This window comes from Athene noctua, chromosome 3 (assembly GCF_965140245.1).
Source record: "Athene noctua chromosome 3, bAthNoc1.hap1.1, whole genome shotgun sequence".
Classification (NCBI taxonomy): Eukaryota; Metazoa; Chordata; class Aves; order Strigiformes; family Strigidae; genus Athene; species Athene noctua.
The window spans coordinates 30,923,739-30,949,464 of NC_134039.1; the positions used below are offsets into that span (position 1 = coordinate 30,923,739).

Below are 25,726 nucleotides of genomic sequence, written 5' to 3' on the forward strand. Positions count from 1 at the left end.
CATTTACTTTGGAAAGCAGTTTTCGTACTGTGTACTTTGGAAGACACGCCATCTTTTCCCAGTGTTTTTGTGCTTTTACCTGGATGCTTGCCCAGCAGTCTTGAGAGTGGGTTTTTTGCTGGTTTGGGTTTTTTTTCCAATCACAGGGTGCCAGGTTTTTCCTCACAATTTTTTCATTTTGTTTCATGTTAAGTGGTTTGTGTAATGAACAAGCAAGCCAAGTGTGTTTTTCCTCTGCAATATAAACAGAATGTTTTCAACAAACTGCCTGGGATAATCACCTCAAAAATTACATAACAATTGAATCTTTATATTAAGTTGGCCTTTGTTTTTTGGCCATGAAATTTCTAAACATTTATTCCTTAAAACTAACGGCCTATTCTTTCTTCCTAAAAATGCTGCCACATCTTCCACTGTAGTAGTGCATCCAAACAGTACTGTAGGGCTTTTTTGTTTGGTTGGATTTTTTGCTTTGTTCTTTACTATGTATACCTCAAGCTTCTAATTTTGTTTGCTTATTTTTTCTTGTTGACTTCAAGAGGCATACTGTTTCTATATCTGAAATACCCAAATTCGGTAAAGTCTGGTCCAGGAAATCAGGAGTGATCCTCATGTGAATTAGTCCCACTGACCTTAAATGAGTGAGCACTGCTCTGATAAGGTCTCTTTGTGTAAGTAAACCTTAGCTGGATCAGGGCCAAGGTAGCAGATGAGGACCTGTTGTATTTCTAGTGCAACAAGTGTCTGTGCATATATCACGTTCACTGTAAATCTTGTGACCTTAGTATCCAGATTTCTCAAGTGGATTGAAATGCTGGTTTTGTGGTGGAGTTAGCATCTCAGGGTATGAGTCCTGATTAAGAAGTAGTTTTTTCTTTCTAAAGAGGTAAGGTTCCCCTAGCAGAAGCAGCTTTCTTACCTGTAAATGTGCATGCATGTATTTGTGGGCAGGAAAGTAATGCCAAGAAAACATAAGTTGAAATGAACTCTAAAAAAAATATAAATCAAACAAATGCTGTTGAAATGTAACTTTGGTCCTGAGTCTGAAACAACATATGCAGAATCTGTTCGTTTGTCTAAATTGATTTTGCACAAAATACCATTTCAGTTCTCTAGTTTATTTTCTGCTATTTTGCAGTGTTAGGAACTGGTACTGTTAGATCATATCAGTCATTCCTGTGGTGATCAAAATACAGATGTTTAAAACCCAAACACTCTTCCTTTTCTTTTCACCTCCAGTACTAGGCTTCCACCTGTGGCAGAAGGATGTTAACAGTAATAGGGAGAAATATGTAAAGTTTCCCAGTGTAGACAGAGCTGAGTTTCCCTGTTGTCCTGAATTCATATCCAAACCTAGAACACAAAGCAAAAATCATGCTGGAGCAGAGCTTTTGGTTGGGCTAAATGACAGGAGCCTAACTGGAGATTTTTAGCAGCCTTGCTAGTTCATGTCCCTCGCAATGTTTTGCGTAAGTGTCCCATCACTGTAAATACCAGTGTTGCTGAATTTTACCAAAGTTCCCCTGCAGTAGGTAATAGGAAACAGGTCCATTTTGTAGTGACTCGCCAAGCAGAGCTTTGTGTACAGTAGAATTCAAGGGTCTGTCTACATTGCTGTTAAAACTGAGTCAGGGTCCTGTTTAAAATATAGCTCTCTATTTTGTGGTGTTATGTGAGACTTTAAAGTTTGTGATGTAGTAACTATAGCTTCTAATCCTTATATGAAAAGTGATTTAAGGTTTCATCTGTGCTACAAAAAGCGCCACAGCTCCTGATGGTTTGGAGCCTATTTTTAAAACTATTGTCAGGCCAAGATAAGCTGCAGCTTCATCTGTGGCATGCAGCAGACAATGTCCGTTTGCATCCACGGTTTGCGTGCGTCTTGCTTTTCATCGAGCTATGCAGGGAAGTTTTTCTCTAAAAGTCTCCCAGAATCCTGTGCTATATAAGCAAGCTTCTAGCAAATCAAGTGCCCTCTGCAAAGAGCCATTTTTGCCCTGTATGTGTGACAGTTGGGACTGATGACATTCAGCAGTGTTAGGGCTCCTGTTAACTTTGTAGTGAGAAAAGGAGTTTTTGACTTGACTCTGACAGCCTTTCTGTAAATGAATACAGAGCACTCCAGGGGAAAATAAATTAAAAAAAGGGAAGAATGCATTGTGCCAGCCAGCGTTAAGTATTTTTGCAGCAAACATTCTTGACTGTGGTGGGCAGAGGGGAAGAGACTGGAGAAGTTTGCATGGATGCACAATACAAGGAGGCAGTGCTTAGCAAGAAATGTTTCCTTCAGCACTAAATGCCTCCTCTTGGGTATTAGTGTGTGTTGTTACATTCACAGAACTAACTTCTTAATTTTTTTAATCTGTTTGGGTTTTTTTTAATTGAGACAAAGTGGAAACTTCTTCAGTTTCAGATGAAACACAACCATAAGTGAGTATTTTCTTCATCATTTACTGTTGAGCAGTAAGAGCAGGTTGCACAGCTTGTTAGAATAGCTATTTCAGTAACATGGTTATGATACGTGCTTTCCTTCCCCTCCCTCTACCTGCCAGATATGGCTTACCCTTTCTATATAAGGCGCTGTGTGGGTTTTTTTGTTTTGTTTTGGGAATGTGTGGAGAAGAAGCAAAATGAAGTGAAAATGCAAGCCAAGGTAGAACAGCCTTACTTTAGGGGGTAGCCTTACAACAGAGCTTTATAGTGAGTGTGCTGTATTCCAAAATATGTAAGCCAAAAACAAAAAAAGCATTCATTTATGCAAAAAAAAATTTTAAAAGAGGTGTTGGAAGACTTCTTTAATACGTACCTTCTAAAGGTAGAGTAAGGTCTCACCAAGTGATATGTTATTGTGATACTTCTTGCTGGGTCAGTAGGGATGGGTTGGGGTATAAGCGCTTAACATTTTCCTCCTATGTTTTTACAAGCAGTAAGTTAAATGTGGTATTTATGAATGTGCCTTTGTGAGTATAGTGACTGTCTAATTGAGGTGACCACTTGGGCTGGAGGGGAGACAATGGTCAATTTATTCTTTCAAGAGGTCAGACATCGAGATTGCAGCCCACTGGTCCCTTTTGACAAGCAGCATCTTTGGGCTGGTCTCTACACTGCACAATACGTATTCATATGTGGTAGAGATCGGGGTGGGGGGTGCAAAGAGATGTCATGTGATGCACAGAAACTGTTGATAGTTTTAGGCTAGTCTGCCATTGCAGGTTGAGTTTGTATATGTATTATGTGGCTTCTCTTTATGTTTGTGTGCATGAGTGTGAGTGTGTGCAGCTTTATTTTTTGTAAGCACTGGAGAGCTGAAACAGTGATTGATGTTTGAGACAAATTTATACATGTAGAGAAGATGATGTTTTGTAGCTTCTGTTAAATAGTGGGTGCAGGCACACTTTTACCCTCTCTGTACGTGTCCTGATGAGAAAACAGGAAATTTTTTTTTTTTCAACCCTTCAACTTCCAGCACACTTAATGTTGCCATTTAAATGAACAGGGTATTACACAAGAAAAAAAAAAAAAAAAAAAAAAGAATTTTTGAAATGGTGAGGTAGAAGTGTTTAAAAGGAAAAAAAGAAATCTGAAGTAATTTTTTGTTTCTTCGAAGCTGTTTGTAGCTAAACATGGGAATCTGCAGTGTCTCCTTCCATTTGTTTTTTTTCCTAATAATGCACCTCTTCGTCCCACCCAAAACATGAGGTGTACAGGATCAAGAGCTGTTACTGTAGCTCTTCATAATTCCCACCCTGAAAAGAAACTCCAGTGGGATCCCTCAGCTCTATTCAGGAAGACAAAGAGGAGAGACTCTGCAGTTTTCTTTGCTTCGCTCTCATTCCTCTCTAATGGCCTTGAAATGTATTATTATGCAAATGTGAATTTTGATACTGAACTTAAGAAGAGGTTGTTTGTTCTTTTTTCAAAAAAAAGGTCCCATATGTGGTCAGCATTGCTTCTTTATTTTGTAAGTGAATTGTAAACTATGCATTCTGCAAAAGGGGTGTAGGGGACAAAGATAGCTTTGCTCAACTGTTTAGGAGTTTCTGTGTCCATGGTATATCCATTATAGTTTGAGGAAGTGGGGAGGTGATAACTTTGAAATAAAAAGGAGTTGATAAGAACCTCTCTTTCTCAGAAGTTAGCCAGAAAGTAACTGGGCAGAGATTTGGAAAACTAATGTTGACTGCAAAACAAAAGCAGTTCTAAACCTTGTGCAGGATTGTGAATTCTAGCTGTGCAGTGTTATCCCAGGGCCAACAGGGTGAATGGGACACCAGCTCTACCTGGGAAACCATCTACCACCTCCTGTGTTCTGGCCCTTGTCAAGCTCAGGAAACACAGTGTCATAGGCACTGGTTTTTTGGATATACTACTTGTTTTCTATTCTAGCAGTCCTTGCGCTCTTCCAGGAGAATTGGAGCACAGATGGTCCTTCATATCTACACTTTTTTCTCCCTAAGATTTTCTTTGGTGCTGTTTCTGGCACAGCTTATACAGTAGCAGCACAGATATGGTCAAGATGGTAGAGGTGGTACTTAACTTTCTAGTGTTGATCAAAGCACAACTATGTGAACTGTGTTTTTTTTCAACATAAGCAGCTACCAGTGCTTTGGTGTCTGGTGTTACTGCCAGTGACTTGGCATTAATGTTGGCAGTGTGTGAAATTTTAGGGAAAGTAGACTGATGTGTAGACAAGGCCCTCTATTGGAAAGAATTGAACCTTTTTTACTAAAGTTGGTATCACAATGGTCATAAAAAAGGATTCACTTCCTCACATCTCCAAAATGCAGTCATTGTGAATTACATTTGTTCCTTAAAGCTTGCTGAGCTTTCAGGAGCAGTCTCCTCAGAAAAATGTATATCTCACTACCCTCTTCGTAATCTTCATAGGGACCCTTTGACTTGACTTTTTCCTTTGTCCATGGTGTACCATGGTACCTGCATTATCCTTGGCATTATCTTAGATGTAATATCATAAACTGAGAGATTATCCTGCCTGTATTCAGTGTTTTCATGCAGCAATTATATTTTTGTTGACATTCACAGTACTGTAATAAGTAAAAGACTTGATGATCACTCTCGCATCTGTGTCTGCCTTGCAGATGTGATCTTATCAGGGTTCCACTCTCAGATTGCCTTTAAAAAAAAGAAAAGGAAAAAAAAACCTAACCTGAAGTTTAAACTCACAAAAATACCTCGTGGTACATTTCTCTTTCTGGTGTAACCTTTTAAATATTACCTTTTCTTCTAAACTTAATGGGCTTTTACTTCCATCTGTTATCTCCTTTCTAAAAAGATGTTTGAACTAGTGGTTTTGAGCACAGGACCAGAAGCCTGGAACTCCTGAATTTTAACATTGGCCCTTACTGTTCCCTTCCCTTGGGCAAGTCATTTAACTTCCTTGCCTTTGTTTTTTCATCAGGAAAGTGGGGGTGATAATAATACTTACCTACCTCACAGGGCTTTTGTGAGGATCAACTAGTACATGTTTTTAAAGTGCTTAAAAGATAAAAGCATGATAGAAGTGTTGCAAGATTTTTACAGCAAGATTGCTCATTCTTTTTTATGTTGTTTGCTTGTGTGGAGGGAGGTAACATTATTTTTAATGATTAAAGCCATCAGACACTCATCCTAAATAACAAGTTGATGGAGATTCAGTTACTCATACTCCTCCTTTGTCTTTATGCCAGTTTCCTTCTCTTGCTTATATAGTTATGACAGTGTTGCTACAGGTGACATGTCTCTAGTTGTACTTGTAGATAAGCTTCAGACTTGACTGAAGTACTTTGAGCTTGCTGCTTCTTTCACCAGATCACTGAATTGGAATCAGATAATGTATTTTTCCCTGCCTCTAAGTAGCGTTTTTGGTAATTTCATCCTGCAAGTGGACGCATCTTTTCCTGCCATCAGGAAGGGTGATGGTGGTGTATAGTTCCAGAGAGGGGACTGTAGTATGAAGAACCTTGCCATTTATGCTGCTGCTCCAGGGATGAAGGGCAGATTGGCTTTCTGTTTCCTTCCCTGATTTAATTTCAGTGTGTTACCAGCCACACTTCAAATGCAGTGTCTCTTCTTGTCCATGATACACAGAAGCCATCACCTTCCAATAAAACGTAGGAACAGAGGGAATGATAGTAGATGCTGCTTGTTTATATATGCCTTACAGCTCTCCTAGAATGTCTCTGGGAGGGTCGTGGGGGAAGAGGTCTTGTGGGTAAATCCCACAGCTGTCAGGGAACCTCTGCTACTTTCTCCCCTCTCCGATCACATGGTCGCTGTTTCTTCTTTCTTGGATGTGCGTCTCAGGGATGTGCATATGAGCCCATGGCTTTTAGAATTTGGCCTTTGAAATATCAAGAATATGGTTTCTGTACCTGAAACTTTCCTGTTTGATGCTCCCTGGTCCTCTCTGTCCTGCATTGCTCCCTGTGGCCTTAGGAACATCTCTCTACTGTTGCCGTATGCCACCCTCTCCATCTCATGCTAGCGCTCAAGGTGAAGCGTATACAGTGATTCTTCAGAGAAAGAAGCTGAAATGATGCATGTGCACCTGTGGGTTTTACACACATGTATCTTGCATTTCTGCCGCATCCTGTCTAAAACACGCAGAATATCTAATGCACAGTGCTTTTTCTTTCTCATCTGGAAAGCAGAACAAACAGCAGTATGACTGCTGATGGTAATTCTGTAATGTTTACTTTGAATTAAATGCCTAAGTATTTTCCCCAAAGAACCAAAAAACCCCACCTTCTAACAAAAGTAACCAAATGTAATCTTTCTAGGGGCGGGGGGGAGGGGAGGAAGGAAAGCAGTGATGGGGGAGTGTTCTGATCTATTTTACATCTCCACCACTTGGATGGAGATACGAAATGCTGCTTTGAGTTCCACAAACATAAGGGATTATGTTTACAAAGGTAAATGCCTTCTACCTGTTCAGGAAACTGGCTAATGGTGGGCATCAGATGTTTGGCGGGTTTCTCTTCATTGCAAACAAGTGATGAGAGAAGGGTGTGTCTGGAAGAGGAATGGAGAAATAGATTCATTTCATCTAGTCTTCTTGGTAAAATAATGCCACCTTCCTCTCTCCTCACAAAATGGAGTGAGGAGGTTGCAGACCAGAAAATCAGCGATGTCCAAAATGGCTGAATTACAAAAGGCAGCTTTTCTACTTTGCACATAAATAGGTAACAGGAAGGTACAGCTAAAGTCTTCTTGCCTGAAACACTGTCCCCCAAAAGCAGATATGGTAATAATAAAAATAGTGGCTGTGTGTATATTGATGCTATTTGCAAGTTACCTATAAGTGGTGTGGGTTTTTTTTTTCTTATACTTGAAATGGCTTCCTTTACTAAAATTCTTACTGTTGTTCTGGTTTCTCCCCTCCTTCTCTAGTGTGCAGTAAAGAAAGATACAGGACAAATGGGGAGAATGTAGAGATAACACAATGTCTTGCATATCCAGATTTTACCTTCGTTTCCATCCCCTGTGCTCACAGCTGTTTGAACTTCCTAAGGGTTTTCCATGGACACAGAAACTCAGCACTTTAGAAGGTGCTCTTGTATGGCTGGCTGCCCCCTTCTCCTCCTTTTCTATATTTTTATTTTACTTTTAGTATAGTGGTACTTAAAATCACTGGTTCACTTAAAAAGAAAAAACCAACAATAAAATGTTTAAACTCTACTAATGTACAAATAAGCTGAAATGTTGCATTTTATGTGTATTTTTGCCATAGCAGGTACTGTATTTCTCATGCTGGATTTAGAGAAAAAAAAAAAAAAAAAAAAGGAAAAAAAAAAAAGAAAAAAAAAGGGTGATGTTTTATTGGAGTGTGACAAGTTAAGAGTAATAAGGAATTAAGTCGTCGTCATTTCATTGAAACAGAGATGGTGTAATACTTATATAAGTTTTCTGAAGGTTTTTTTTGGCTTTTAAACAGCTTTTTTGTTTTTATTTTATTTTTATTTTTTGAAAGATATGATTGTATTATGTGCAACTCAGTTGCTTACATTATAACTACAAAATATTTTTGGGTTCCTGGAAAAAAAGAAAAAGACTAATAAATGTGTTTGGCTGCTAAGCATTTACTACTGGTGGTTTCTGCACGTTTATTCTGCCACCCGTGTATCCTGCCGCTGCGCCCTCGCCGCCATCTTCCCTCCCGCCCTGCGACCGCGGCGCCGTATTCTGCGCCGGGGGCGGAGCCTAGTCGCGACAGCGGGGCGGGGCCGCTGCCCGCCCTTATACCCCGCCGCCGGCGGGCTCCCTGCCCCGGGCGGCCGCCATCGCACCGCGCCCTGCGCCGCCGCTGCTGCCATGGCGACCCTCGGCGCCGAGGAGGACGCGCTGGCGCGCTACCGCTCTCCGCTGGTGTCGCGATACGCCAGCGCCGAGATGGGCTTCAACTTCAGCGAGAGGAAGAAGTTCGGCACCTGGCGCCGCCTCTGGCTTTACCTCGCCCAGGCTGAGAAGGTAACGGCGGGAGGGGGCCGCTGAGGCTGGGGGGGGAGCAGGCCCCGCCACCTCTGTGCCCTGGCGAGAGATGAAGGCTGGGCCGGGGGCGGGGACACACTGTCGTGGCGGTGCGTCTTCACGCCGCGGTCCCGGTTCCTTTCAGTGACCCTTCAGGGATCTGGCGGGGCAGGGCCGGTTACCGGCGGGTGCGAGGGGTGGCTGTGGGAGCAGCTCGCCGCCCCTTTGCGCGCGTCGCTCCTCGGGCCTCTGCGGCGCGGCTGACCCCTGAGCGGGGACCAGCGGTACCGCCCGCCGTGTCTTCCCGGAGCTGCCCTGGCAGAAAGAGGCCGAGCAGTGGCCTGGGTCTGCCCGGGGCGAGCGGCAGGGAACTGGCCGCGACAACCTTCAGGCGCCCCTTCGCGTCTTTCGGCGGGAGAAGGTGGCGGGGGGAGGGGGGGAGGGGGGAGCGTGCAAGCCCAGTTTTACACAACGCTTTGTACGCAATCCTCCACGTACCAGCAAATCACCTCTTCTTGTCTCATACCCGCCCCCTCGCACTTTTGCCTTTTTTGTGAAATTAGTTCTGTAAAAGCTTTGGGGGGGGCGGGTTGCCTGCTGAGCAAACATTAGTGTCCTTCTTAAGCGCTCGGCTGTTTGCTTTTCAGGAGGTGTGATTGATGAAACGTGCTCTCTTGTTCAATCCAATTGCTGCCAGTCTGTGCCAGCTGGACCACCCCTCGCATCTGCAGCCAGTTGTTTTTAGATAGACCTTCTTTCTAAGATAAGTTTAGTTTTGGCCAGAGTGAGCAGAACAGTTACCTCAGAAATGTTTATGACATTTCTGACAGGCTGAGTGCCACCAGAAAAGACACCTGACAGCACAAAAGATTGCTATCTATTTGGCTATTAAGAAGCAGTAATGGTATGTTATCATATGATTGCAAGTATGTCCATGTGATTGCAGACTGTTGTGTTAGTAGAGTCTATGGCATTAACGTTTTTTAAATGTAGTTTAAGCTAAACCTTCTTTCTTTGAATTTGGTTCCAGCTAGGGGCATGTGTACAGCCCATTATTACTTCTTAGTTGAGACACAGTCCGTTTTTAAGATGTACTAATCTGATTCCTCGTGACTGAGAGAAAGACTCATATCAGGTTTTTGACAGTGAAAAAAGCTGTAATATGTTCCCAAAAAAAAAAAAGAAAAAACACACAAATCTACTCTGCCTTCTGACAGAATAGCTTTCAATTTCGGACTTAATAGTTGCCCATTTGTTTTGTAGAGTCCTTGAGTTTCCATTTTTGAAGTACTGTGGTTGTTAGGAAGCAGCAATCCAAGCACTACGTCGGGCTGTTAGTGTAAGGTCAGAGAAGCACAACGCTGGAGTAAGCAGTACGCAGTGTCATCAATGTGTTCCTTCTCCCTACAAGGATCATACCCGCTACAGTGGCCTCATCGATAGCATGTTGCACCAAATATCGTGTTTTAGAAGCTGAAGATGTAATTATACAGCTGTGTTAAATAGGAGTCACCTTACAGTTGAGATGCTGGAGTGAACAGACAGCACATCTCATCTAGTATAGGAAGTGTCAATACCAACAGCGCATGCTTAAGGAGCTTTGCATGTTCAAAGCATGATAATTTAAACACTGTCATATCAATTCCAGCAGATAATCATCACTTTTTGTTCAAGAGCAAAATACTTCACTCAACTTGCCCAACAGGAGAAAGCAAGCTGCTGAAAGAAACAGTGAGACTTCTAGATTTCTACACCCAAGCTTTGAACTTGGGGTTCTCTTGACCCTTGCTTTCACTCCCATTGCCACCATAGTTTTGTACCCAGAAGACAGAGACAGATCTTGCAATTTCTTGAGCACCCTTTCTGTAGTGGGAAGAAGGAAGACTATTTTTATTTGTCTCCTCATTCCAAGGGAGTTTGTCTTATGATGTCAGCTTTGGACCGAAGGAGGAAGAGTCAGCTACTTTCAGCACCTGTTAGCCCTGTCAGTGATCAGTTAGTTACAGATACAAGCAGTTTCCTTAGGTTCCTTATAGAAGATACATAGTATTTCTTTTGGGGCATATTTAAAAAAAAAAAACAAAACAAAACAAAACTATGGGCAATATTTACTCCAGTATTTATCCTCACTTTCAAGACATCTATATGTTGCTTCTCCAATCATCCTTATTGAAGATACATAATACTTATTTCTGGGTACATTAAAAGAAAAAGGAATGAACTGTGGGCAATACTTGCTCTTGTTTTGTAGTAAATCAGAATATTAGGAAGATCTTACAATAGGTTTTCCAAAAGTTGTAGGGAAGTAGTAAAAGAAGGGACATGCAGTTTAGGGATAAAGTTTTAAGTAAAGTACAGGACTGGGCAAATGGTTTCAATATTCATCCTACTTGTGGGAGAAATTTTCAAGTAGTGCACTTGGAATATGTGAAACAAGAACTGAAAATTTATTTCTCTGGAAACTGGGTTAGAAAGAAAGTTTTTACAGTTGGTATTTTGTTCCTTAGAGCACGCAATACCAGGAGTTTGAAAGAGGAGACTCAGCAAAGCTTGTGATTAGTAAGAGAGAGCTCCTTAAACTAATCTTTTCTCACGTGACAGTCGTTAGTTTGGGTTAAGACCTGAAGCATGTAAGTTTATACACATCCCAAAACTCCAGTTTATTTTTTTAGCATAAATTCTTCTGTATCATGAAACTTCTATTAACATATCTATCTTTTTTTTTTTAATCTTGAGCTCTTGACCTAAACAATATGTTATTTGAAGGTCAAGTACAAGTTTCGTGGAGCTCTTCCTTCTTGTAGAAGTAGCTTTGACATCCTGCAGCATCAAACTGACTAATAAAATGTATTGCATATGTGAAATCTGAATGTTTTCTCTCTTATAAGGACCTATAGTAGCCCTCGATCTATTTTTGGTTTTTGTCCAGTTTAAGTTTCATTATTTTTGTCATACACTTTTTATTGGATGAGCAGCCCAGTGTTCTCATTCTGTTTGCAGGAGTTGTTCTATGTCATCTCTGCTCTGCCCTTTAGGAATAGGAATGAATGAACAGTCATAGTTGTTACAGTGGCACATCAAAGTCTTGGAACAGCCTCAGAGGAATGACCTTTTAAAAGCACAGTCCACAGAACATATCACTGACCTGTAGTGCTTTGGAGAAAACCCTAAGTTTTCCTACTTAGTTTTCTTAGGTAGACAGGTTTGGAGGACATTGAGTTAGAGGTACTGTCAATATCAGCAAAAACTCATAGGGAAGAGGCCTTACATGATGTTTGTGGACGCATGACAACAGCATTTGCCTCAGCACTACCCTACCTTGCATGTATTCCTATGGCAAAATAGGAATCCTTTTTCTCTGAGATTATTTCTTTCCTTTCTGTATGGCTGTCAGTGACTGCATCCTGTGGCCAGCTTTTCCCAATGGATTATGAATGCATGAACAAGGCATGAGATTTTAATCTTGACACAAGGCTGTATTTCCTCCAGAGTTGCCTGTGTGCTTTCAGGTAGTTAAAATCTGTATCAGTACACCTCAAAGGCAGCAGTCTGGGGCCAGGTGCTTTTCCACAGCCTTACCCAGGCACTCATGGTTGTTTAGGCAGCATCATATTTTAAATTGTGTGGGTACTAATTATCTGATGAGGACCTTGAAGAAATACCTGCTTCACTTGCTGTCTTTTCTAGTTCCAGATTTCACATCTGCAAAACATTTTTTCAGTCAGTTTGATTCTGAACAGAACCGTCTTTTGAAATATTCTGTATCCTTGAAGCTTTCTGTTTGGTGACTTCCAATTGCTAATGCATAAGACAATAGCATTTTAATTTGGAAAAGGCACTGATGCAAAATTCATTGTGAAACATTTAAACTCTCAGTATCAGCAAAAGACGTTTTTCTCAGCTTAGTTAGCTCATTCAAGTGTAGAGCTGTGCAAGTGTTACACCAGTGTATAAGTCTGTGGTTTGATATCTTAGTCTGATTTTAAGTTAGCTTGATGAAGAGATTTAGCAAATATTTTTAAACAGGAACCTAGGAGTATTTATCTTCTGCTTCCAGATCAAGTAACTGATTTTCCAAGCTTCCAGATTCAGACTGAGATGAAGTACTTTAGGTCTTTTGGAAAGGTACAAACATAGGTACCTTTTCATATGTTCTAAGCCTGCTGTTTACAGTTGTGTAGGTTTAGTTGTGGTCAAAAGAGTTCTTCCTGACGCAAACTGTCTTTGTCACATGGTATCTGGATTGTACCCACCGAAGGGTAAATTTCATTAAAAGAAGTTAAAACTATACTATTTTTATATCAATTTGCCCCATGTGCCCAATTTTTGTAGTTGTTGCAGGGATGCTACTTTATTGAGGAAAGTATGAAGAGGAACATCTAGCATGAACACTATCCTATCCTATTGGAAAACATTGGCAATCCTAGAATGAAAGTACTTGCTGTTACAGCTCTTGATTATGCCAGATTGCCATGCTTCTGTGAGATGCCGCATGGGAGTAAATTATCTAAACAACTTGTGTCTCAATTTGGGTTGTCTCTTCAAGACAAAAAGAAATAGAAAGTACTTTTTCCCCTTGCAGTCCCTTGGGCTTCCTATCACAGATGAGCAGATACAGGAGATGGAAGCAAATCTGGACAACATTGACTTCCAGATGGCAGCAGAGGAAGAAAAGAAACTGCGTCATGATGTGATGGCCCACGTTCACACCTTTGCCCACTGCTGTCCAAAAGCTGCAGCCATCATTCACCTTGGAGCAACTTCCTGTTATGTAGGGGATAATACGGTAATATATTTTCAGTTCCCTGTCTGCAGAGCTGGGCGATACACAGCTACAGTTGCTTATTTGATAGCTCTTCATAAACTTTTCTATTAAATAGATTTTTTTCAGACGTTTTTATTAGTTTTACAGTTGAAGTTAATTCCCCTTTATCCTAGCTATGCTAGGAAGGCAAGCTCTTCTTGCCTTCTTTCTTTTGATATGAAGAAACTAACTGTTCCCGAAGATTTGCTTGCATGTTAAATATTCAAGGAGATAAGGAATCATGAGTTGCAAACACATGCAGGAACATGTAAACTTGGTTATACCAGTGGGACAAGGGGTCAATGACTTAAAAAGCAAGGCCACTTTTGGTAGATGCAGCCCATGAGCTTTCAACTGCTTCTTGGAACTCCTGTATTCAGGGTAAACAAAGCTTTTCAGTGGCCAAGAGAATGGATAAGTGTGTTAAGTGAAAAAGAAAGTACCACTGTTCTATAGAACTGTAAAATGTGAAAAGCCTGTCTAAACCTGAGTGAAAACTGAGGTCTAATTTCTCAGTATATATTGCTGTTCCCCTGTGTCCAAGTCATTGCAACTTCACAACCGCTTTTGTCATACGAGAAGCTGCTGTGTAATTATTTTTACCCTACTCAGTTGAGAGCCTGTTTGACTTTTAGGTAATACCACCTTCCTTGTGGCACTTGGCACCTAGCTATACCTCAGTCTCAAAAGAAGGAGTAAAGATGACTGCTGCCTGATCAGTCCACTTATTTTCCTGCTGTCTTTAGCCTACAGGACCTGCATTTTCTGCTTGGGATGAATGACTTAGTCTGTCATTACTTGGGCATCCTGAGTATCTCAAAATAATCATTCATACCCACTCAGTGGAAATGGGTTTTTTACTGCCCAGTATGACCTTCTGTGGATAGTATAGAAGGAACATTGATGGATCCAGCATTTTTGTCATAAGTTCACTGCAAGTTCTGGTACAAGAAGGAAAGCAGAGCTTTCATTTTAAGAAGAGACTTTTGAGCAGACAAAGCATATTGTAATTATTTAGGTCCTCTCTGAGAGAAGCTGTTATGTCTGGTCCTTCAGACATGGCCAAACTTCCTTTCTTTGATTCTTTCAGGATCTGATTGTCCTCCGTGATGGGTTTAACCTGCTGCTCCCCAAGGTGAGAAGACAGTTGTGCACAGTGTCTCAGAAGTGGGCAGGCAGGTCTGATGTCCTGTGAACAGCCTGTGTTTAACTTGGATTTTCCTAAGTGGGTTATTCTCAAGAAAGTGAATGTTTATCTTCCTTTCCTTTCTCAAGTCTTTCCCCAAATCTTCTTTGCTCACCATGGCAATTATAAGCAATTCCTTGTTTATCTGTACCACAGGTATTAGTTTCAGAAAACAACTGTATTGCTTTCAGGGTCAGCTTAGTCATCCCCTTAACCGTATGCCTAGGAATGTGTCAGCATTCAAGAAGCTATATAATAGAATTTTTCTGGGATCAGATATAGTGGCAGTATAGTGCAGTGTCCTCTGTCTGACCTGAATGTCTTGGTACCCAATTTGCCCTGGACTGCACATGTGTCAATTATACCCAAAGCAGCTTTATTTCTGACCAGTTCTAGGAATAAAGAAAATATCCAGGGATAAACCAACTGCAGGACTGGGTTGGGCATGAGGACTAGGCTAGTTTGAGCTGAAGTCCAACCACTTGTATGATCTCTCATTTGAGTTTGATAGCAAGCAGAAATTATGTGCTTGCCCTGAAAAAATGAAACACACCGTATTCTACAGTTAGAGTGAGTACTGAAGGACTGCACAGTGGTTTCCCTCCCCTTTTTCTCACAGTGTTTTTGTGCTTAAGCATGCTAGCTTCTGCCGTGTTGGGTTTTTTTCCTCATTCTGCCTCTTTTCTATCCTTCCTGCATCCACCAGCTTGCAAGGGTGATCAGCCGGCTGGCCGACTTTGCTGAGAATTATGCTGACCTGCCTACTTTGGGCTTCACTCACTACCAGTAAGTAGCCATCAGTTTGTCAGCTATGCTTTTTTTAAACAGACCTGCTACCACTTGCTTTCATTCTTCTTTTTCCCATCTCTGACCTGTGGCAGTTGGTACTGCTGGACATCATCAAGACTTTGTTGGTGGTTCAGAAAAGGAGTATGTGCCTAACTCCCAAGTTGTGTCAGGAAATTGAACTGTTGCTTTGACTAGTTGTCAGCAGCTGTTTTAACACAGCTTCATAAGGAATGACTTCCTTGGCGAACACAGATATGCATATTCTGGGCTGCTTCAAAAAACGTGACTGGAAATTGCAGTAAGCCTGTCTTCCAGTCACATTTTCTTCATGTTTTTTGTCATTTAAGTTAGTTTTAACTGCAGCTTAAAAAGGTTTGTTACTGGATACTTGTTGCTACAGCTACTCTGTCACTATAGCTGAAGCTTTCTTCTAAAGTGATGATACAGTATCCATCTATTTTCATACATTGCTATATGGATCCCTGAGAAAAATCGGAAGGATTTTTCTGTTTAAAAGGATACTGTTTCCTGTCTTTTGGGAAACCTTACATTTCTTGTGCAGCACTTCTGACATTGCTTTTAGGATAGGGTAGGATATAAGACAGGGTAGGGTAGGGGAGAAGAGAAGGGAGGGGAGGGGAGGGGAGGAGAGGAATTGAATTTTTAGGCAGACCACTGCATCAAAGGACAACAAAATCTGGATAGGTGTATCGCTGGGGTAGATTAATCTGCTGCTTCATGAAGACAGTTTGCTTTCAGAGGCGTTAAACTGTACACGTTGACATAAGCCTGGATATTCTACCACAGTAATACAGAACACTAGAGGCAAGGAAATTAAGCACAGGTCACGTTAGACTCAACTTTAAAATTTCTCCCAAAGGAGAGCGAGGTCATCGGGTCAGGCATTGATACCTCAGCCTTTTCTGTGTCCTTCATCAGCAGGGCCTCTGCCTCACTTACAAATAGGCCCATGTTTTCTCTAACCACCTCATTTCCTGCTTATGTACTTGTAGAGACCTTTCTTGTTGCCTTTCACATGCCACACTAAATTCATCCCAGTGGGCTTTGACTTTCCTAGCCTCACCTCTGCAGCGTAGGACCGTTTCTTTGTATTCCTCCTAGATGGCCCATCCCTACTTCCACATCTTGTATGCTTTCTTTTTATGTCTGAGCTTAATCAGGACCACCTTGTTCATGTGCATATTTGAGATAGTATAGAGATTGTCTTTGGAGTTCATGTGGGTAATTTGAAATACTGCATAATACCCCCATTTTCTTCTCAAAACATTTGGGGGGGGACAGTGTGGTTAAAGCTTGCAGATATTTATTTCATCGCGGAGGTCTTACAAAAAACATTGGCTAACGGTGTTGTGAATTATTGCATGTTTGCCCAGAGGCAGAGGAATGTGTTTTTATAAATAAAAAGGAGTGGTCCCTTAGAGGAATAATTTAAAATTGCAACATGTATGCAGATGTTTCTGCACTGATAAGTTCACGGCAATGCTTTAAGATAGCCAGGGTGCCCCCTGGGCGGACAGACATAGGGTGGGGGATAGATGCACGCCCTGATTCTGCCCCCCGCCGCCGCCCCGCGCCGCTTCTCTCCCCTGAGGGCGGAGCCCTCGGCGCTGGGGCGGCGCAGGCCAGCAGGGGGCGCCCTCGATCCGCGGGGGCGCCCCCGGGCGGCGGCGGCTCTTCCGCTGCCCGCGGCTCGGAGGAGTCGGAGGGAGCAGCCTGCGAGGAGCCTTTGCGGTGGCCTCAGCAGCCAAGTGCGGCCTTCCAGAGTTACTGCGCAAATTGCCAACGAGTCGCGTCCTGTTCTCCGTTGTTTTCAGACCCGCGCAGCTCACCACCGTGGGGAAACGGAGCTGCTTGTGGATTCAGGACTTGTGCATGGACCTGCAGAACCTGGAGCGGGCGCGGGATGACCTGCGCTTTCGGGGTGTAAAAGGCACCACTGGCACTCAGGCCAGCTTCTTGCAACTCTTTGAGGGAGACCATAGTAAAGTAAGTCAGACAGCCCAGGGCATAGACTTGCAGTCTTTGCGATTCTCCCTGAAATGCTGTTCTGTTTGGGGGAACAGGGAGATTCTGGCATCAGATTCACAAGGGCAGTGCATTCCCTTTGGGGCCTGCTGACAAGGCCCTGTGTGGAAGTGAGCAGTGTTTTGGGAGGGGTGCTTCCCAGCAAGTATAACATGTGTTGACAGTAAACTGCGAAAAGCAAAGGATCATTTTTGCTGTTGCTGACCTTCCCAAGTGCCACATTCTGAGCTCTGCTTTGTTTTTTTCTTCACCCTGAGGTTGAAGAGCTGGACAGATTAGTGACTGCAAAGGCAGGATTTAAGCGGTATGTAACAAGCATGCTTAGTCACCTAAATCTGTTGTTAACAAAGCGTGACTCCTGCTGTCTGTTGGCCCAGATTCCCCTAGCTGTCTAACTGACATCTGTACTGCTGTTAACTTGTGTCCCTTTGCTATCTTCCATTCCCAGTTGCAGCTTCCTGCAGGAAACTTCACCCCCTAAGTTGTCTCCCTGTCAAAGCACGGCTGTCCATTTTCCCTCTGCTTCTCTCTCTCCCATCTGCAAGCTGCCCAGAATTGACAGCCTGAATCTAAAGTTGTTCTCATCAGGGCAGGATGACAACTCTCCACTTCAAAAGCTATGTCACTTCTTGCTCAGAGTCTTGCAGTACAGTTGTATCTGTCTGGAGCACTCAACTTCTGCGTTTACTTTAAGGTCTTATATGGTCACAGGGCAGACCTATAGTCGCAAGGTGGATATTGAAGTCCTGTCTGTGCTGGCCAGTCTTGGGGCATCTATACACAAGGTGAGCGACCTATCTCTATACATTGGGAAGAAGGGGAAACGTTGTAGATCTTGAACAGAAGGTGCTCGTGGAATGAAACACTTCTCAAGAAATAGTAACTGGTGTTTCTTGTTCAGCTGTTCTCTTTGTCATCATGTAAATTCACCACTGGGTACATGCATAGTCAGACCTCAAAGATCTTAAGACCAGTGGCTAATAAAGCAGGTTTACTGAGCAGATTCTAAGATGAGTTAACAAATTCCACACCAGATATTACTCTAATTTATGCTAAATTGATCCAATTAGAGTAAATGTTTTTCCTAGTGGTATGTGAGTTCTTAAATTTCACCATTTTCTCCTAGTTAATTGCTTCTCTGATAATGCTGTTATCTCTTTGTCCTTGTGGATTCTTTTCATGGATTTATTTCTGTTCCCTCCCTCCACCTCTTGGACTGAAGAGATCTGCGGTATTTTATTCTTGTTTAGTTTTGTGGGTTGGATGGTTCAGTGAGCACACATTGTCTGTGTTTGCAAATCACTGTAATTTTGTTACACATTTTCACTGTTCCTTTCTGGTATCTCTTGCATTCCCTGCAAATTTTAGCCCTTTGTAAAGTCCTGTTCTGTTCTAACACAGTGGACACCTTTTTTTCCTTATGTTTTCTTAACTGGGATTTTTAGACTGTGAAGTATGATTGCAGTGTCTTTTTTTTTTTTTTTTCTTATCAAATTTTTCACTGTGTCCCAATTTACTTCTCAGACACAGATGTAAACACTTCTCCAGGAACACTAGCAGGAGTATATAATGGTGTGTGTTAGTTTGGTTCTGTTTGTTAATTTCTTGGGCTTTTTTCTAGATTTGTACTGACATTCGTCTTTTGGCAAACCTCAAGGAGTTAGAGGAGCCTTTTGAGAAAGATCAGATTGGTAAGGAACACAGGACACATTTCTTGGACTAGTGTATGTATCTTATTTATGTTGGTGCACCCTTTTAAGCAAACTTAAAAATGTCACTGACAGAAGTTGCTTTAAATTAACTGAGGTTTGACATTGTTAGTATTTTGGGTCTTTTTTAAAGGAAAAAAAATCTGCACTTTACCCAAAGGTTTCTGGATATTAAGTAAGTAAAATCAGATTTGTATTTCTGCACTTCCTGGGTTTGGAGGGAGAGCAGAAGCAGTCACATATGAACTCATAGGAGTTTCCGTCATCAGGAGTTTCCGTCATCAGGAGTTTCCGTCATCAGGAGTTTCCGTCATCAGGAGTTTCCGTCACTCTTTCTCCTTTCACAGGTTCAAGTGCTATGCCTTACAAGAGGAATCCAATGCGTTCAGAACGCTGCTGCAGCCTGGCTCGACACCTGATGACGCTGGTGCTGGATCCCCTCCAAACCGCCTCTGTGCAGTGGTTTGAGCGAACGTTGGATGACAGTGCCAACAGGTTTGTTTAGAACATGCAATGCAGCAATTTCAGAAGGTCTTGTGCAGGAAGGTCTTTTGATGTGTTTAGAAAATACTATTTTTAAACTAAAACCACAAGTTACTGCCTTGATGAAAAGCAGTCTCAATAGAATCTAGAGACTACAAACTGGTTTCCTCTCTAAGACTAGATGAAACCTGTTAGGTTTTTTTAACATCTTCTGCAAAGCAAGCTAGCAGAGAGAGGGAGAGGATGCAGAAGCCGTGGTAATAAATTGCTCTTCTAGTCTTCCTATTTCAACAGCATACTATAGCAGTTCTTACATTCTTGAATTTTCCTGCCTCTCTGTTTTGAATATGTTTTTTGGTCTTGCTCCTCTTCACTTCTTAAAGAATAATTCAACATTTTATCTGTAATCCCTTAACCCTCCAAATAATCTAAGGAAACTTATTTTCATCTCTTTGTTCTTTACAAGTAGTAGTTCAGATCCTAAAAAAAGAGCACAAACATTATTTTTTTTAAGTAATGTTTCATGAAAACCTGTGCAGGTCTTTAGATACTGCTCAGCAAACCCTGCTTTGTTTTCTCGTTCTTCATGATGACTATTTTGAGATGAGCAAAAGTTACCTATAATTATTTTAAAGTAAATTACAGCAATTAAATGCAATGCTTCCATTTTCCAGTTAGTACTAAATTTGCATAAACCTGATATTTACCTTTGAAATGTTTTAGTTTCAGGGTAGTCTTTTGTTGAATTTGATCTCCTAGAATCTTAGAAATCGTTTAGATTTCTATGATACAGGACTTGTGGAACAATGAACAGCAGTAGTTTTGGCTATAGACTAGTGTTCAGATTGTTGATGAGAATGTTATTTTTAAAATCTCTCCACAAACATAACATCTGCATAAAATTTCATGAAAGCGTAGAAGACCTTTTCCCAAAAGGACTTTATTCCATTGTTGCTAGTCTTAAGGAAAGAGCTGCTTAGGCAGTGGAAAACAATGTAAATTTAAGAAATTGGATACTGGTTGATATGGTGTGTTTATCTCCCAATAGCTACCAAGTGTTGAGAGATGTACTGGAATGTTTCAAATTTTATTTTCATCTCCCCTAATAGAAAAGGTCATTTGTCCACTTCATAATCCAATTAAAAAATTCTATGCCTTGGATTTTTCTTGTTGAAGCTATAGTGTTGTGAAAAGAGAGCAAGCCAGAGAAAATGCAGTCAACCTACAAAACAGCAAAGCCCTTCTGAAGAGCGTTTGGTAAAGTTGGGGGCCTTAAGTGTAGCATAAGGTTCAAGTACTAGTGTATTTTAAAAGATCACAGTTTAGAATGGGCCAGGCACTGCTATCTCAGATGAATGATGCTATAATTGCTGCATTGTGACAGAGCCTTTTGCCTCATACAGCTCAGTTCCCACTATTCCTCTCCTTTCCCTCCTTTCATTTTTGTCATTCTTTTTTGTCAGGAGCTTCCTTTGTGACCAGGAGCTGGTCTCTTGGAGGAAGCCCTCACCAAATGCAGAGTATCACAGTTCCCCACTGAGCACAGCATGACAGTGCAGCATGTCTTACTCTTGGAGAGTAGGATCAGTAGACAGGGCAACAGGAAGATAGTCTCGTGTTTGCTAGCTCTGTACACTGCTGTCCTCTTTCCTAGCTGTGTAATGATTGAATTATCTTGGAGCTTTCTGTGTGCGCCTTTACCCTTTATCTTCATCTCTCTCCCTTTCTCTACTGACCAAAAAAAAAAATCCCTGAAAGCCTGCCATCTCCCCAGCTTGAGAGCTACTGCTATAAGATGTTCTTTAGCTTTCCTGGTTGTGACCTTTAAGCAACAAGAAGCACCTATAAGGAGAACAGTTCCAGCTTTAGGGCCACAGTCATGCTGTTTACAGAAACTAAAGAGCTGGATCCAAGGTAGACTGGAACATGACCTTGATTGCTAACTGGGGCCCTGGGTATGTGTGTTTCATAGGCGCGTGTGTCTGGCTGAGGCTTTCCTCACAGCTGACATCATTCTGAGTACACTGCAGAATATCTCCGAGGGACTTGTGGTATATCCAAAGGTAAAGCAGGAGATAATGTGTGCAGTGTTGCATCCTTGATAATGCTGCAACTATGCTGGTGTATAACAATCCTCCCTCTCAAAGGATTACATTTTTATCTGTTGGTTCAAATGGTTTCTGAATTTTGTTTTGTATTCTCACTGTTTGCAGGACAGACATAAAAGGGTTCTTGTTGAAGCCAAAAGGTAGTAAATTAAAAATTTCTCAAAAAGGTTATTTTCCCCTGCACTACACAGTGGACGTGCAGAACTCAAGGCAGATGTGGTGCAGTCCTGTAACCTACCTACAGGTTAAAAAAAAAAATTCTTTGCACATCTTTTCCACACTAATGTCCCTTACAAGATACAGATTCTGAGTATTACCAGCTTCAATACTTGGATTTCCATAGCTAATTTCAAAACCAGAAATTATCTTTCACATCGTTGTCCAGTCTTGGAGATTCAAAGGGAGAGGAAAACTTCACTGGGAGTCCCAGTTGTTTGTAGAATTCCTGTAATGCTGTTTCTTTTTTCTGTTTTGTTTTGTTTTGTTTAAGGTGATTGAGAGGAGGATCCGGCAGGAGCTGCCATTCATGGCCACAGAAAATATAATCATGGCAATGGTGAAAGCAGGGGGCAATCGTCAGGTACAAATGCAGTCAAAAACACCTTTGTTCACTGACTGGCGTTTCACTCCTGAGAAACAAAAGTACCTCGGCACTTGTCCTGACCATCTCACCTTTCTTTGTTCGCCACCTACTCCCACAGAGTTATAATATTACACTAGTGCTTGCAGAGCCAAACTCTGCTTTCTGAGGAGAGAGCAGTTGTGGAGATCTGTATTTACTGTTAGGAACACTGCGTGTTTGAGCTAATCTGGCTGGCTGTGCTGGAGAAGAGGGAGACCTGTTTTTATATTAGATACTAGTAGGCGTTTTCCTTTTGTAAATGTTTGAAGGAACTTGGAACACAGGCCAAGCTTCTTTAAATGGAACATGTTGGCAGTTGGCTACCTTGTAAATTAAAAGAATGAATCAGTGCTGTTAACAAAAAAGCAAGTAAGACCATTCTGAACCATTCATTCATGTGTCACTCTTCCCTAATTCAGTATAGTGCTTTTTATTATTAACTTTGATTGTGGTCCTTCATTCAGTTTTCTGTGTTCAAGCAAACTGAAGTTAAATGTTTTCCTTAGTAAATAAATCCAGACACAATTAGATTATATTTCCTTATCATTTAATCTTGCAATTCAGTTTAAAACTGATAATCAAATTTACATGTGAATAAACCAGCTTATTTTCACTTGCCTTTAGTTAGTGATTTGTCCTTCTATGATTATTTCCACCTGGGACAGAAGTTAAGTTTGTAAGATAGTAATAGCAAAAGTGTTTGCTAGAAGCTTTGAGTAGGATATGTGGTTCTAGTTCTCTGAAACACTTCTGGCAACTCACCCTTGATGTTAGTCAGGAAACATCCTTTTTCCTTCCCCACCCCCTACCTCTTGTGTGTCTGATGTTTGTCACTGGGCCAGTGAGTAAGCTTCCGAACTATGGGTCACATCGTGTGGATAGGTTTCATTATCTTTTCAGATGGTTCTCTTTCTGAAGTATTCCATACTTAACTAAACAGTCTCTATTTTGTGCTGTTTAATTGCAAATCTATAGAGCTTAGTACACTTACAGAATCTGTTCTTTTTTGCACTAGTATGTTCTGTTTTCATGTGCTGGGAACTCTGGAACAGCTCATTTCCTATGCTTTCCCACCTCATACCATAGAAACTCCTTTCTTTTCCCCACCACTGAACAGCTCTCTCCTCTAAACATCTAGAAGACAAATCTTTTTGTCTGAGGTGGGTCAGTGGTGGAGCAAGATAGCCTTTGGAGGTAATTTTCCTCCTAACTGAAGATAGATCAAGGATAATACATGTGAGGAGAAAATTCTTACATCATTGTAAATGCAACCACAACTGCATTTTAGGGCTAGCATGGCAACATCTGATTTTGTATGTGGTCCCTTACTACAGTTGGGTTCCCTTGTTTTTACAGATTGATTCCATAGGAAATGAAGGGATTAGGAAGTGTTTCAGAAAAATTGTTGTAAGGGTTTTTCCAGTCTTAGAGCCATGTGAGGGTTGTTTGAGAGAGAATGTCTCAAGGCCCTTGGGTTTGTAAGGGTTTTTTACCCTTCAGGCTGTCCTTATGTAAGCCATGGTTTATATAGTCTCCTTGCTCATTAAGTTAGACAGGTTTTTTTCCCTTTACCAAACGTGTAGAGGTTTCATTTACATTGTTATGCTCCCAAGATGTTCTATACAGGGGATGACTAGTGGTGAATAAGGAATTTCTTTATTACAGTTCATAGAATATTTGGGGAACAGTTACTATAGTCCATCTTTGGAAAAATCATGCAAGTAGAGAATAGAACAACTGAAAAAAAATCCTACAGTGACTCCTGAAAGTATTTGGGGAGTTTAAGGAAGTGTAAAAGATTGCAGTGTCATACGTTTATGGTATAACTGAGCAGGGAACGTATGTGTCATTCAGACTGTTTTAGCCTCAAAGGGCAGATGCGGAAGGATGAAGAAAATCTTGTTTTAGTATAGTGGTATATGAGACACTGCAGTTTAAGCTGTCTCTCATTTGTATGCTGTCCAGTGCAGTACGCTTTGATGTTTCTCTCTCCCGCACAAGTTAGCGGTATGAACATGTGCTGTTAGTAGCAATGGAATGACTTTTTTCTTTTCCCATCCTCTTCTCCCTGCTCCCACAGGATTGCCATGAGAAGATTCGTGTTCTGTCCCAGCAAGCAGCTGCTGTTGTGAAACAGGAAGGGGGAGATAATGACTTCATTGACCGTGTTCGTGCTGATCCTTACTTCAGCCCTATCCATAAACAACTTGAAAGCCTGTTGGATCCCTCCTCCTTCACTGGACGTGCTCCTCAGCAGGTGAAGTAGTGGAAGGAGGCTACGGGTGTTACAGGTTGTAATGCAGTGTGTTTTTTAATTCCACATCCTCTTGTGTGCCAGAGAGTGTACATATTATGTACCTCTGTGCATACTACTGAGGCAGATGCAGATCTCTTGTTTTCCTTGGCTTCCTTGTCTTTCCTTGTGGGCATCCCATGTTTGACCCTGGACATATCAGACTGCTAGGTGTCCCTGTGAAACAGAGACCCCAGTGAGACAAGCAGGTCTGAATGGGGAGAAGGGAACCCTTTCTTTTGCTAATTTTCTCTTTCCCATCTTTCTTGAACAGGTGGCAAAGTTCCTGAAGGAGGAGGTTCGACCAGCACTGATTCCATACCAAAGCAAGATGGGTGGGAAAATTGAGCTGGCACTTTAGGTGTGTTCGCCAAAGGTGTGTTGGTGCAGGAAGATAATAAAAGCCTTATTGAACTGGGTCTGTTTGCTGTGTCTTGTTGTTTTGGTTCTCTACAGTACATTTAACCCCCAGAGTTTACAGCCACCTTCATTCCACATGGGCTTTTCATTCTTTGTCTGCTGTTAATCAAGCCTCCCCCTATTGTGTGCTGGGTTACTGAGGAATGCTTGATTGTGACAAGGTAACTTTCATCACAGTCCCTTTCATTGGCCCCTTACAGAGCCCTGCCAGCTGTTTAAAGAGCAATGCCAAGTGCCATCTGACATTCGTGTATGACTTGTTGAAGAGCAGGGGTGAGGGAAACTCTGCCCACTTCCATTTCCATCTTATTCATCTGCTCTTAAACTGTCTCCACAGGTGTCTCAAAAGATAATAAAAGGTTGTCCTGGCTTTCAGAGTACTGTGACCTGGGGAGCAAATAGGCAAAAAAATTTGGAATAATGAAAAGGAGAGGCCATGGAACTTCTTGGCTCATCAAACTAGTGGTCCTTCAGTGCTCCCTTGCTGGTTTAATACTGTACATGTGGCTCTGTATCTTCTGAAAATCATATTTACATGTCTGGGTTAGGAACCACCACTGTGATTTACTTTCCTAGGTCCTTTGCAGTAGGTGCTTGATCCTGAAAAGCAGGTGGGCTTTGGCATGTGAAAGTCATTCTCTACTGCAACTAAGTTTTGTCTGATAAGGAAAGAAAAAAGATGTTGAAATGCACTTGATGCCAGAAGGAGCTTTTTTCTTCTTTCTAACCCTGAATGTTCGGATTGTAATGTCTGTGCTGTACTGGACCAAACTCTTCTCCCTTTGACTTAAAACTGGAAT

The 25,726-nt window shown here is 41.6% G+C and overlaps 1 protein-coding gene across 3 annotated transcripts; it reads left to right on the plus strand.

The window, feature by feature from the left end:
* The first annotated feature begins 8,226 nt into the window (after positions 1-8,226).
* ADSL (adenylosuccinate lyase) lies at positions 8,227-24,925 on the plus strand. 3 transcript variants are annotated; one of them, XM_074902537.1, is made up of 13 exons: positions 8,229-8,466; positions 13,049-13,252; positions 14,361-14,405; positions 15,163-15,242; positions 17,081-17,252; positions 17,549-17,595; positions 17,986-18,076; positions 18,913-18,982; positions 19,348-19,495; positions 21,456-21,546; positions 22,082-22,171; positions 24,294-24,470; positions 24,781-24,925. In XM_074902537.1, exons 1-13 carry the CDS (start codon positions 8,311-8,313, stop codon positions 24,865-24,867), a joined length of 1,458 nt encoding a protein of 485 aa, XP_074758638.1. In that variant the 5' UTR covers positions 8,229-8,310; the 3' UTR covers positions 24,868-24,925. The 3 variants fall into 3 exon arrangements, with proteins under 3 accessions (XP_074758640.1, XP_074758639.1, XP_074758638.1); XM_074902539.1 differs by lacking the exon at positions 24,294-24,470 and having other exon boundaries at positions 8,227-8,466; XM_074902538.1 differs by lacking the exon at positions 14,361-14,405 and having other exon boundaries at positions 8,228-8,466.
* The last annotated feature ends 801 nt before the right edge of the window (positions 24,926-25,726 follow it).

Excerpts from the sequence above, each read along its gene's own strand:
- ADSL (XM_074902537.1), top strand. The coding sequence starts at position 8,311 with ATGGCGACCCTCGGCGCCGAGGAGGACGCGCTGGCGCGCTACCGCTCT. Across the intron at positions 8,467-13,048 it reads ACCTCGCCCAGGCTGAGAAG|TCCCTTGGGCTTCCTATCAC; the intron begins GTAACGGCGGGA and ends TTCCCCTTGCAG. Across the intron at positions 19,496-21,455 it reads TTGGATGACAGTGCCAACAG|GCGCGTGTGTCTGGCTGAGG; the intron begins GTTTGTTTAGAA and ends TGTGTTTCATAG.